The sequence below is a fragment of the Raphanus sativus genome, chromosome 2, assembly GCF_000801105.2.
Source record: "Raphanus sativus cultivar WK10039 chromosome 2, ASM80110v3, whole genome shotgun sequence".
Lineage (NCBI taxonomy): Eukaryota > Viridiplantae > Streptophyta > Magnoliopsida > Brassicales > Brassicaceae > Raphanus > Raphanus sativus.
This window is the reverse complement of record NC_079512.1, coordinates 13,579,858-13,594,067: the sequence shown is the minus strand read 5'-3', so window position 1 is coordinate 13,594,067 and position 14,210 is coordinate 13,579,858. Positions and strand designations below refer to the sequence as shown.

The 14,210-nt window shown below is 44.7% G+C and overlaps 1 protein-coding gene across 1 annotated transcript; it reads left to right on the top strand.

Moving 5' to 3' along the window:
- The first annotated feature begins 904 nt into the window (after positions 1 to 904).
- LOC108829340 (uncharacterized) lies at positions 905 to 2,989 on the top strand. Its single transcript, XM_018603001.1, has one exon. The coding sequence runs from the start codon at positions 905 to 907 to the stop codon at positions 2,987 to 2,989; it is 2,085 nt and encodes a 694-aa protein (XP_018458503.1).
- Positions 2,990 to 14,210: the final 11,221 nt, after the last annotated feature.

Genomic DNA, 14,210 nt, shown 5'->3' with positions numbered 1-14,210 from the left:
TTTGACTCAAAACTCTATAAATTATAGTTCTATTTCATTGCAATGATATCAACGGAATTTCTTCTTTTATTTCAGTTTTTACTCTCTGTTCTTAGTCAAGAACACTTTAGTTTCTTTGGTGTGGTTAGCTCCAAACGAACGCCTCTTTCTAGTTGGACCGGTGCGTCATATCCGGCACCAGATCGAGTCTGCTTCCTTGTCGGACCTGTGAGTCATATCAGGGGACATTCAAGCACCCATGCAGTATCATTGGGTCCTTCCGCAACCCATTGTGTCGTCAATCTATCCATCAGTTCTCTTCGGAGTACATATCTCTTCATACCGGTTGAGTGATTAGATTTAGGGTGTATCAAGTGGTATCAGAGCCACTCTTCCAGTAACTCTATATCATTCCATCTTCTCATCTTTTCATTTTCTTTAAACATTTCTTCTTCTACTTTTCTTGAACCCGGGCCCCTCATTACCCACCATATTTTAAGAAAAAATAAGATCTAAGTTTATGGTGTTAAAAAAAAAAGTTCAAAAAAAAAAGAAATTTCAAAGTTTGATTTGTTTTGTGGTGTGGTGGTGGAAGAGAAATCCTGCTGGCCGAAGAGAAATCCGGCCTTGGAGGTGGTTAATGCGGGTTCCCTCTAAATCTCTTATCTTTCTATCTTTAAACACCTTCGTTTGTTTGGATCTACCCGTTGGGGATTCCTAGAGTTGTTCTTCTTAGAACTTTGAGTATAAGACTTTGAGTGCACACTTTAAACTGAGAGAAACACGTGTGTTGGTGAGGATCAAACACTCGAGTGTGTGAGGTTTTTATCTAATGTTTTGTGTTTAAGAATTTTCAGGAATCATTACTAGTGAGGTTGAAAGGAGCCGACCATAATACTCTTATGCTGGTTTATCTAACTTGCAGATGCGAGCTTTGAATGCCAATATTGCTAATCGTATGAATTCAGGTTGGGAACAGATCCATCAACAGCTTGATGCAATTGAGGCTAGCCAGCCGACCCAAACCAGAACCGGAGCACAGAGAGATCGTCCAAGGAGGAACAACCGATCAGATGATGATATCCAAGGGGAGGACTTCCAATTGGACGATGATCGGTCCATCAACCGACCTAGGAGAGGTCACAGAAACCGAACTCAAGGTGATATCAATCCTTTTGCTAGGGAAGATAGGGCTGATAACGGTTTACAAGGATTGAAACTGAAAATTCCACCTTTGGAGGGTAAAAATGATCCTGATGCTTTTCTTGAATGGGAAAGAAAAATTGAACTTGTCTTTGATTGTCAAAACTTCTCTGAACTTAAGAAAGTTAGATTGGCTGCAACTGAATTTTCTGGCTATGCTATTAATTGGTATGATCAAGTTGTGACTAACAGGAGAAGGAATGGTGGCCGACCAATAGCCTCATGGGACGAGCTCACTACTTTGATGCGGAGACGGTTCGTTCCAGAACATTACCATCGTGACCTTCACCAAAGGCTGAGACGTTTGCTTCAGGGAACTAAGTCCGTGGAAGACTATTTCCAAGAAATGGAGACGTTGATGATCAAAGCCGATGTGGACGAGACCTTAGAAGCAACCATGGCCCGATTCCTTGCTGGACTCAACCGAGACATCCAAGACCGAATGGAGCTTCAAGACTATGAAAGCCTGAACCAGATGCTCCACAAGGCAATTCTGATCGAACAGCAAACCAAGAGGAAGAGCTACTCCAAGCCGGGCTTTGCTCCCAAACCGGCCTTTGCTCCCAAACTAAGCTATCAAGACAAGGGTAACTCTTCTTCCACAACAAATATTGCTTTTAAGACTGATGTCCCTGCTCGTTTTGACAAAAGAAAAGCAGTTGAGACTCCTAGCCGCGCAAGAGACATCAGGTGCTTCAAGTGTCAAGTTCTAGGACACTATGCCAACAAATGTCCTAACCAAAGGGTGATGATTCTCATGGAGAATGGTGAGGTCGAGTCCGAGGATGAAAAGGAGGATGAAGAGGATTCTGGTCCAGTCTTTGATGATGATGAGGTACCATACGATTACCCACATCATGGACCACTTCTCGTTGCCAGGAAGCCTTTGGATGATCCACTCGGTCCCATCTTCGATAAGGAGGACGACCACTCGGTCGATGAATCTGGTCTGATCTTTGATGCTGATTCCGGTCCTATCTTTGATGAGGAGGACATCTACGACTATCCAGCTCACGGACCACTACTTGTCACTAGGAGATCCTTGAGTGTTCAACCCAAAACCAATGAAAAGGAACAACGGGAGAATCTCTTTCATTCTCGATGTTTAGTTTTTGAAGAAGTATGTTCTTTGATCATTGATGGTGGGAGTTGTACTAATGTTGCTAGTTATATTCTTGTCAGGAAACTAAGACTTGTTACCAGGCCACTCTCTCGTCCTTTCAGGTTGGAATGGCTAAACGAGGCTGGTGAGCAGTTTGTGAAGGAACAGGTCACGATCCCCTTTACCATTGGGCGATATGAAGATGAGGTTGTCTGTAATGTTCTTCCCATGGATGCATGCCACACTCTTTTGGGTCGTCCATGGCATTTTGATAAAAAGGCCGTGCATGATGGCTTCACAAACCGACACTCCTTCGGCCATAATGGCAAGAAGATCACATTGGTCCCTTTGACACCTTTGGAAGTTCATCAAGATCAACTTCAGCTCAAAAGGAGCCGTGAAAAGGAGCCTAAACCTAAGGAGCCTGAGACATCCAAAAGAAACTCCAACTTCTATCTTAAAGAAAGTCAGGTTTGGAAATCTGTTTGCTCTCAAAAGCCATTTCTTTTACTTGTGTATAAAGAATCTCTTATGGCTACTTCTTCTGACCTTGCACCGGATATTCCAAGTGAGTTGAAAGATGTTTTGCAGGACTTTACTGATGTCTTTCCAGATGATAATCAACAGGGATTGCCACCAATACGAGGGATTGAGCATCAGATAGACTTTGTTCCGGGCGCATCTCTGCCAAACCGACCAGCTTAGCGTACCAATCCGGTCGAGACCAAGGAACTTCAGAAACAAATCGGTGAGCTTTCTGAGAAGGGCTACATCCGGGAAAGCCTCAGTCCTTGTGCCGTACCAGTTCTCCTTGTGCCTAAGAAGGATGGTTCATGGCGCATGTATGTGGACTGCCGTGCCATCAACAACATTACGGTAAAAAATAGGCATCCCATTCCTAGGCTTGATGACATGCTAGATGAGTTGCATGGTTCTTCAGTTTTCTCTAATATTGATTTGAAAAGTGGCTATAACCAGATTAGGATGAAAGAAGGTGATGAATGGAAAACTGCAGTTAAGACTAAGCTAGGATTGTATGAATGGCTTGTTATGCCATTTGGTCTCACTAATGCACCTAGCACTTTCATGTGTTTGATGAATTATATTCTGAGAGCATTCATTGGTCATTTCGTGGTTTTTTACTTTGATGACATTCTCATTTACAGCAAGAACCTAGATGATCATAAGAAGCATTTGAAATCTGTTCTTGAAATTCTTAGGAAAGAAAGGCTGTTTGCAAATCTTGGTAAATGCTCTTTTGGAACAGATCACGTGGTGTTCTTAGGTTTTGTTGTAGGTGCTGATGGATGATATCACTCAAATTACCCTAACAAGTGATCTTACTCTCTCAAATAAGAGGTTCGATTGTAGTACTTAGGGATCGAATCCACAGAGAGCTAGGGCACACACTAAACTATAGATATTAAGGTTTAACTAGACAAACAGTTATAAATCAATAAATATGAATGCGATAAATAAATAAAAGCAAAGTGAACAAGGCAGTTGTTCTTAAGTAACCAAGAGTTGTTTGATGGAAGGATGGTAGCTAGATCTAGGGTTTCTATTCAGGGTGGGATTATAATGATATAGATACTAAAATATGGTATTATAAAACTCAACTATAAGAATAACATATCAACTCTCGTTGTATAGGTTATCTATTACTAGATCCAATGATCTCACCTGTCGGGATGATCAATTAGAAAGTGTCGATCGATGACTCTATAGGAGTATCGATCGATACACCTTCCGCTCCGTCGATCGATTCACCTGTCGGGATATCGATCGACGCGCTTCTAGTAGGCTTAATGCGCGGGTTGAATATATGTTCGCTAGGGTTTCTAAATCAGCTCTCGCTGTTATCTAGCAATCCTAGATCAGAGAAGACAAGTCAGATAATAGACCCAAGCTCTCACATGTGCCTAATGATTCTATGATCAAGTTCAGGTTAATTACTCAAGAACAAGCATTAAGAACAGTCTCAATGATTAATACCACAACTTAGCAATTCTATATTTGGGGCTAATCCCTTATAACCTATCTGAACCCTAAACCTAACAGGTGGATCTACTCAGACATGATAGTTGTCACAGAAATCATAGATGAGTAGATGAAATTGCAATAGAATAGATATAAAAACCAAAGGAGTTCCAAGAGGACTATGAAGGAGTTCCTCTCTTCTCAACTATAGTAAGAACAATGAATCAAAAGAAAGCGTAGAAAGCGTAGCCGTCAACAGTGGCTTAGAAATAACATAAATAGGGTTTCTGGTCGTCAAGGGTATTTTGGTAACTTTCTGGTGACTCCTGGGCTTCAGTCGGTCATGAAATATACTCAGCCCACATTATGATGTCCCTGTCGATCGACATGAAATGTGCTGTGTCGATCGACATACAATCATCTTCTCGACAGCCTTCTCTCGCGAGGCAGACTGACCACGCTTCAGTAAAATGGGCATAACTTCCGATATAACCGTTGGATTAACCTCAAACCGGTGGAATTAGAAAGCTAAAGTAAAGGTCTATCTTGTGTCCAAATATAGGCTAAATCCAATGGTGGGAATATCTCCATCGAGAGCTAAACATTTGAAGCGTCTGTGCAGTTCTGCACTGCGAAAGACTCCAAAAGGTACCAAAATCACCATATATCTCCAAATCGTCCATGAACCTGTAAATACTCTAAATAGACTCCAATACATAGTAAATAGTATCTATAACACTTATATACCATGGGTAAAATCCATGGTATATCAACTCCCCCAGACTTATCCTTTTGCTTGTCCTCAAGCAAAACCAACAAACAGTCTCTCTGAAAGAGGTTTGAAAACAGCAGGGACTCGAAGGATTTTAAAAACTCGGTTCATCATCTCTCTAGTAGGGCAAACCAAATCATTAAACATCCTAACCTTAGAAGCACATTATACAATATCCTAGTATAGCAACCAAATTCCACTAGGTCCACAACCTAACAGATCCTGTCTGACAATCTCCTCTACTAACCTCATTTCTTGCATAAAAATAAAAGTGTAGGCTTTACCTTGGGAGTATCGATCAAAGGACACATGGATTCAACTCAAACAAGTTTCTGAACACACAGGTAGTCTTCTCTGATCCCTTTCTCCCCTCATCTCTCTTCTTTGAATCTCTTATTAGTTTCAATTTCAACAGGTTTCGATGCCAACACAGGTCATCTAGTCTATCTCATTGACATTGCATTTGTAACTCATACATTTTGACAAAGTGTAGCGAATAATGGGGTCACAGGTAATTTACCTATCCCTCGTTTCCACAATGTGTGATCATCCTTGAGATTTAGAATAATGGGGTCGCAGGTAATTTACCTATCCCTCTGCCTCTGAAGAAATCATATCAATCTTTTCTTTATAAACTTAGATCTTGAGATGCCGAAGAGAGAGAAGGAAGAGAACCAGAAACACACAGAATTTTTTTTACCTTCCAGACTTGTAAAAGGATTCCGATCGAGTGATTACCAAGCCCCAAGACAAGCAAATCAAGATGTATTAGGTTGGAGGTCAGCTTTGGTTCCTTCAAACAATCTCAGCAAGTGCAAACATAGTTGACAGGTTGATCCACTTTAGTATATATAGTACTTCTGCAGTCAGTAAGTCTAAAACTGGTCTAAAGAGTGGTTAGATGACAAGTAATAAATCGATTAAGATATATCCGCTTCTTGACTCAATAAAAACTTTTTTTGAAAACGTTTTAAATAAGACACATAAAGTAAATAATCATTAGTAATCCCCCCAGACGTAAATTACACTGTCCCAGTGTAAAGCAGCCGGTGGTAGGGTGAAAATCATAAAACATAAGTACATAATTAACAAGTAAGAACGATATACCAGCTTGCTAATGTCGGTGACGATCGACACAATAAAGTGACAATCGATCGTTGTAGATGAAGCGCTGTCGAACGATATCGATATGGTCTCATTAGTCAATGTGCTGAGCAATCGTCTACACTTGGATCTGTTTTTCAATTTTTTTTTTCACTAACTAAAACACAATATCAGTCGAACCTACCCCAGACTTAAATAACACTATAATGGTGTTATCAAGTCGGAGATTGGTGAGAAATAAACCATAAGTACTCAATTTAACAAGTTAGAACGAAATACCTGATCGGAATAGATGTAGATCGATGTAAATGTGTTGTCATCGTTCGTGGCAGATTTGGTTATGTCGATCGATATCGACTTCTTCTCGTCGGTCGATATTATGGCAATCGTTTACTCGGGCCCCTATTCTAAAAAGCTAATCTAAATTATAATATTAGTACGACCTCCCTTAGACTTAAACAACATTGTTACCAGTGTTATACAGTCTAAGATTGGTGGAAGAATAAATCATAAGGACAATGATTAACAAGAAAAAACAGTATACCTAACTATGATGTGAATATTGACCAACACAGTTAAGTGGCGATCGATACTCTTCATGCTCTATCGATCAACATAATTAAGTGGCGATCGATCGATGCTATTAATGCTCTGTCGACCGATGCTGCGCAGTCATAGGTCGATGTTGGTAGATCAAGTGTCTTCCTTGGATCCTTCCTTTTGATTACCTGATATATAAAACACTAAAACAAACAGTAATAGATAAATATAAAACCAAATTATTATATATTTTTCGGATGAACAGTGATTCTGCTACAGTAGTGTTGCTACAGTGATTCTGCTACAGTAGCGTTGCTACAGTGTCGATCGATTTGCTTGCTACAGTATCGCTCGGCACTGTTGCTACAGTGTCGTGCGTACTGTTCATCTTTTTTTTTCTTTTTATTTAACAGTGGGTTGCCTCCCACTCAGCGCTTATTTTTAGTCATTAGCTTGACTTTTGGAGGTCTGATTTAATCTGGATGAGGATGTGAACTTGCTCCAAAACAAGTTTCTGTGTCTCTCTTCCTCATTTGGTTGATGCAGTTGATGAAAGCTCTTGCAGATGCTTCCCCTTTGTCTCTCAGTTTTGGATCAGATAGCACTCTAACCTTAGCAAAAGAAGCTGGACCTCCTCTGCGGCGAACTCTACACTCAAGACTTTCCTCCTAACACTGAGAAGGGACCAGTGATAGAGAATATGCATATATATTCCATTTCATTTTCTTCTTCCTCTTTCTAGGTATTCCCCCAGACTTAGACTTTTCAGTCTCGTTCTGTTCTGAAATTTGGATGCTGTCGACCGAGTCTAAAGGCTCTGTGTCGGTCGATTTGTGAGGCTCATTGTCGACTGATCTTGAAAGTTGAATGTCGATCGATGTTTATTCTGATTTTGCAAGCTCGCGATCTGCATATGTTAGATGTGCTGGATCTTTAAACATCTCTATGTATGAAATCAAATCTTCACTTTTCTTCTTCTCCACAGGATCATAGAAGACATTTTCATCAACATTAGTTAGGCACATCCTATTCTTTTTAAGATCACAAACTGCTCCCACTGTAGCCATGAAGGCTCTTCCAAAAAGAAGGGAAGATGTCCTGCCTGATTTGAGCTCCACGACATGAAATCCACAGGAATAGTGCATTCTCCTATCTCCACTTTAACATTCCTGATCATGCCTGCTGAGTTTGCTTTGGAGTTATCAAAGAAAGCGAAACTATCTTTTGAAGGTTCTGTCTTTAATCCTAATACTTCAGCAGTGTCTATAGCCATGATGCTCACTGCAGATCCAGTATCGCAGAGGGCGTTTGGCAAATCGTGGTTATTTATAGAGCATGGAATCAGAAACTTTCCAGGATCTTGTTCCTTCTTTAGAGTCCTCTTAGGCTTACGACAGACCTTGTTGAATAATATCTCCATGTCCTTTTCTGTCTCTCTGCTCTCTCTGAAGAAATTACCAAGTATATACTTATAATAGGCTTCCTCAAAAGTCATACCCTTAGGAACTCTCTTCACCCTCTTGTGAAATCCATCAAGTTCAGCTTTGTTAGCTTCTCTCCTCAGGTGTTTGGGAACATAGAGTTTCTTAGCTTTCGACCTCATCCCAATCTGAATCACTTCTTTTGTTGCTTGCCGTCCCATGACAGGTTCATGTCCGTCCAATTGGTGTCGATCGATAGCAGGTGGATGTCGTCGATCGACACTCTCAACGAAAGAAGTTTCAACTAGAGTCAATTGTTGTTGGTCTGGTGCATCTGCAGGTTGCTTTCTGGTCTTCTCCATTGTCTTTAAGAAAACTGGCGTCTGAGATGGGTTGCGAGTTGCATTCAAATCGTGGGTATAAGGGTCTGGTAAACACACTAGATTTGTAGTGAGCCGCTGTCGATCGATGCTTTCCCGTGGAGGTCGATTGATGCCGTTTTGTTTGTGTTGCTCGACGTCATATGTTTTAGCATGGTACGGGATGGGAGGATGTGGGTGTTTAGCAGCGAAATCTGAGTGGCTCTGAATTTGAACAAGACTGCATGACCCTAAAAGTGGTGTCGATCGATGTTCAGCTGATGGTGTAGATCGACATAAGTACGAGTTACCAATGGACATTCAACTTTCGACTAAAAAGACTGCTTCTTCCAACTTCTCATGTTTGATTACTTCCCCAAAATAGTTATCCCATCTGGAATCGACATGCTGCTCTTCCCAGTCGGGATGAATAGTATCACGATGAACAATATTGTTGGGGTCAAAAACGGTTATCTCGAAATCAACGGCTAAGTCTATTTGTCATACGAAAAACCCTCCGAAAAACAAACACGAACACCCGTAAACCGAAGGAACCGAGCAGCCGACCCCGGCCTTGGCCGTAGACGCAGGGCGGCTAGCCCCCGTGCTGGCCGTGGCCGCCGGCGGCTAGCGCCCGTGCTGGTCGTGGCCGCCGGGCGGCTAGCCCCCGTGCTGGCCGTAGCCGCCGGCGGCTAGCGCCCGTGCCGGCCGTGGCTGCCGGGCGGCTAGCCTCCGTGCTGGCCGTGGCCGCCGGCGGCTAGCGCCCGTGCCGGCCGTGGCCGCCGGGCGGCTAGCCCCCCTGCTGGCCGTAGCCGGCGGCGGCTAGCGCCCGTGCTGGCCGTGGCCGCCGGGCGGCTAGCCCCGTGCTGGCCGTAGCCGCCGGCGGCTAGCGCCCGTGCTGGCCGTGGCCGCCGGGCGGCTAGCCCCGTGCTGGCTCGGGGCTTCGGACAACAATCTCCGGTACACAAGTCCCAGGCCCCGGCCATCAGAAGTCTGTACTTCTAGTCTTTCCCAAGTCCTCGCAGTGCGAATCATTGAGATTCCGCGTACGAAACTCCGGTTCTTACTCAAAACTAAGACCGTCGGAAACACTTCGGAAACTCGTAAGATGTTAACGGGAAGGAAGATCTTAAATTCTTTGTAGGAGCCCAACTTCCCGAGGTATTTCTTACTCGACTAAAAGGAGAGGTTGTGAACACAAACTCGACTGAAAGCAGGGGGACAAGGGCGGTCTTGCTTGGCGCGAAGGCTGCTGGTTTAGGGATGGTTATCTTAAGACACCACTCATCTCAACTCTACGAACGAATGAAGAACTTTCGAAGAAATCGTAGAAATCAACGGAAGTCCTAGAGACGGCCCGAAAGGGACCAAACGCGATCGGACAGTCCGTTTACGATTATCTGAGATAGATACGATGATTTACGTTTATCTTTACGTAACAAGATAAATGCTAAATTTCCGGAAGGATAAATGTCAAGTTTCCCGAAGATAAATGTCAAGTTTCCCGATAAACATGGAGGCCGACGAAAATGGAAAAAACCCGCCTTGCGGCCCAGAAGGAGAATAGACCGTCATAAGAAGGAGTATTTAAAGGAGCTTTGGGAGAGGAAGAAAGGGGGGGAGGAGGAGAGCAAATCCGAAACCTAGGGACTTAGAGAATTCCTGCTAGCTTAGGACTTAGGAGTTTAGACTAGCGGAGCAAGACTTAGAACATTTTGTCTCCTGTATTTCCGTCGTTTTCCGCTTCAGCGTTTCTCTACTTCCCTTTTTCGGAAGAATATTGTATTCAACTTATCATCTATTTAATAAAACACCTTAGTGCAATTTTTCCGCTACGTTGCTTTATTCTATCAATTTCGTTTGGTTGTCGCAGAGAATCCGAGCCTTCAGGGAAAACTAGGTTTACTTAGTTTTCCTTCGATTTATTTAACTAAAATCGACAGTGCGAATTTCGGTTCTCACAGTTTGGCGCTAGAAGGAGGGGGGATCGGATTCTCTTACTCAAAAACCTACGATTGGTAACAACAGCATGGCCACATCACCTGTCCGCAACATCGTGTCATTCGGGGACAGAGCAACGGCTGGTCAAGCCAAACCTCACGACGAACTCCTCGTTATCAGACTAACGATCCAGGACATCGACGTAGCAAGAATATTGGTCGACACCGGATGCTCGACAAATATTATATATAAAAACACTCTCGAGAGGATGGGAATCGACCTAAGCGCTATCACGGACGATCCCAATCCAATAATCGGACTCTCAGGAAACATCACAATGACCCTCGGCTCAGTCGATCTCTCGGTCAGAGCCGGGAGGGTCACGAAGATGGTGGAATTTTTGGTAGTCGACGGTCCAGCAGCATATAACGCGATCGTCGGGACTCCGTGGTTAAACTCCATGCGAGCAATCCCCTCGACTTTCCATCTGTGCCTCAAATTTCCGACCCTCCTCGGAGTTGAAACAATACAAGGAGATCGTAAAGCGCCGCAAGTCTGCTTGGCCGCTGGGTTAAAACGAAAAAACTCTGAGCCCGAAACTAACCCAAAAAAGCAAGCAACCCACGAACCAGCATCGCAGTACCCTCCAGAAATCTTCTGGCAATCGCAAAGAGCTGAAGCCCTAGAAGGGAAACGTGAGCCCACTTGCGAACCAGTAATTTCGGTCTGCCTCGACGAGACTAACCCAGAGCGGTGCGTGGAGATTGGAGCCAATCTCCGCGATCCGTTGAAAGCAGAACTCATCGCATGTCTCAAGAGGAACCTTAACACGTTCGCTTGGGCTGCGGAAGATATGCCGGGAATAGACATCAACATAACATGTCACAAACTCAACATCGATCCAACTCATAAACCCGTAAAACAAAAGAGGCGAAAGCTAGGCCCCGAACGGGCAACTGCGGTTAATGAGGAAGTCGAAAGACTCCTCAAAGTTGGATCAATAACAGAAGTAAGATATCCCGACTGGCTCGCCAATCCCGTCGTCGTCAAGAAGAAGAACGGGAAATGGCGAGTGTGCGTCGACTTTACTGATCTCAACAAAGCATTCCCGAAGGATTGTTTTCCGCTTCCGCACATCGACCGTCTGGTCGAGGCAACCGCAGGAAACAAACTCCTATCGTTCATGGACGCGTTCTCCGGTTACAATCAAATCATGATGAATCCCGAAGACCGCGAGAAGACAGCATTCATTACCGACCGAGGGACCTATTGCTACAAAGTGATGCCTTTCGGTCTTAAGAACGCCGGCGCCACGTATCAGCGGCTCGTCAATCGGATGTTTGCCGAGCAACTCGGAAAAACCATGGAGGTGTATATCGACGATATGTTGGTAAAATCTCTTGACGAACGCGACCACGTAGTCCACCTAGAGGAATGCTTTGAGAGATTGAACCAGCACAACATGAAACTCAATCCAGCAAAATGCAGATTCGCTGTGGCGTCGGGAGAATTTCTCGGGTACCTCGTAACATTCCGCGGAATAGAGGCCAATCCGAAACAAATCAACGCACTGATAGAAATGGCCTCCCCGAGAACCAAGCGGGAAGTCCAAAGGCTGACCGGACGAGTCGCGGCCTTAAACCGATTCATCTCGCGCTCCACGGATAAGTGTCTCCCATTCTACGAAACCTTGAAGGGGAACAAAAAGTTCGAGTGGTCAGAAGATTGCGAGAAAGCTTTCCAACAGCTGAAGCAGTATCTGGCCACCCCTCCTATCCTCGCAAAACCCGTAGTCGGAGAGCCCTTGTTCCTCTACATCGCAGTATCCGCATCAGCAGTCAGTGGCGTCCTGATTCAAGAAGAATTCGGAGAACAGAAACCGGTCTTCTACATTAGTAAAACATTACTAGATGCCGAAACTCGGTATCCGCTAATGGAAAAATTGGCACTCGCTGTCATAACTTCGGCGAGAAAACTTAGACCGTATTTCCAATCTCATACCATCGTGGTACTTACCACTTTTCCGTTACGGACGATTCTACACAGTCCAAGCCAGTCTGGTAGACTCGCGAAGTGGGCGATTGAACTAAGCGAGTACGATATCGAATATCGTCCAAAAACCTGCACGAAATCGCAGGTACTCGCGGACTTCTTGGTAGAATTACCCGCGACGGACTTAACTAACGAGGATCCTGGTTCAACATGGGATCTCCATGTCGATGGATCCTCGTCCAAGCAAGGATCCGGAATCGGGGTCCGACTCACTTCGCCGACAGGAGAAATCCTCGAGCAATCGTTCCGCTTGGATTTTCATGCATCAAACAACGAAGCAGAATATGAGGCGCTAATTGCGGGCCTACGACTGGCCCATGGGCTGAAGATTCGAAATATTCACGCTTACTGCGACTCTCAGTTAGTCGCAAACCAATTCAGCGGAGAATACGAAGCAAGGGATGAAAGGATGAACGCATATTTGAAGGTCGTCCAAGACTTGGCCCACGACTTTCAGCAATTTGCGCTAACCAGGATTCCCCGCTCGGAAAACGTCCAAGCTGACGCTTTAGCCGCTCTCGCCTCAAGCTCGGATCCAGGGCTTAAAAGAATAATTCCCGTCGAATTCATAGAGCATCCGAGCATCGGACCGCCGGTAATCGCCAACCTGATCAGAACACAGATCGAAGGCGCGGAAGAAAACGAAGACCAACCGGAAGACGACGCAGACCAAACAGACTATGGCTGCGACACTCCCTGGCTAGAACCTATCAGAACCTACATCGTAGATGGTACCCTACCCGCGGAGAAATGGGCAGCCCGGAAAATAAAAATTCAGGCAGCGCGATACGTAACCGTGGAAGGCAAAATCTACAAATGGCGATTCTCCGGACCTCTCATGACTTGCGCGGAAGGAGAAAAGGCGAGAAAAATCATGGAAGAGGTTCATTCCGGATCGTGCGGAAACCACTCCGGCGGAAGGTCTCTCGCAACAAAAATAAAACGCCACGGATTCTACTGGCCAACTATGGTAAAGGATTGCGAGAAGTTCGCTCGGAAATGCGAGAAGTGTCAGCGGCACGCTCCGACAATTCATCAGCCCGCCGAAATCCTCTCTTCTATCTCATCTCCGTACCCTTTCATGCGATGGTCAATGGACATCGTCGGACCGCTACACAAATCGAAACAAAAACGTTTCCTGCTGGTCCTCACAGATTTCTTTTCGAAATGGGTGGAAGCAGAATCCTACGCAAGTATCAAAGACGTGCAAGTCGAGAACTTCGTCTGGAAAAACATCATAACCAGACACGGTGTCCCATACGAAATCGTAACGGACAACGGGTCTCAGTTTATTTCCACACGATTCGAGGCATTCTGCGAAAAATGGAAAATACGACTTAACAAGTCTACTCCCAGATACCCGCAGTGCAACGGACAGGCTGAAACCATAAACAAAACCGTCCTAGACGGATTGAAAAAACGCTTGGAAGCCAAAAAGGGACGATGGGCAGAAGAACTCGAAGGGGTCCTTTGGTCTCATCGAACCACTCCAAGACGAGCAACGGGGGAAACTCCGTTCGCTCTCGTTTACGGAGCAGAATGCATGATTCCGGCGGAGGTAGAATTCCCCGGCGTACGGGGGAGATTTCTTCCCGAACGGGAAGACCTGAACAATGCCATGCTGCTGGATAATCTTGACCTCATCAACGAGCGTCGCGACCAAGCCCTCATCCGGATTCAAAATTACCAGCAGGCCGCCGCAAAATACTACAACGCGAACGTACGTCATCGAAGATTCAAAGAGGGTGATCTGGTCT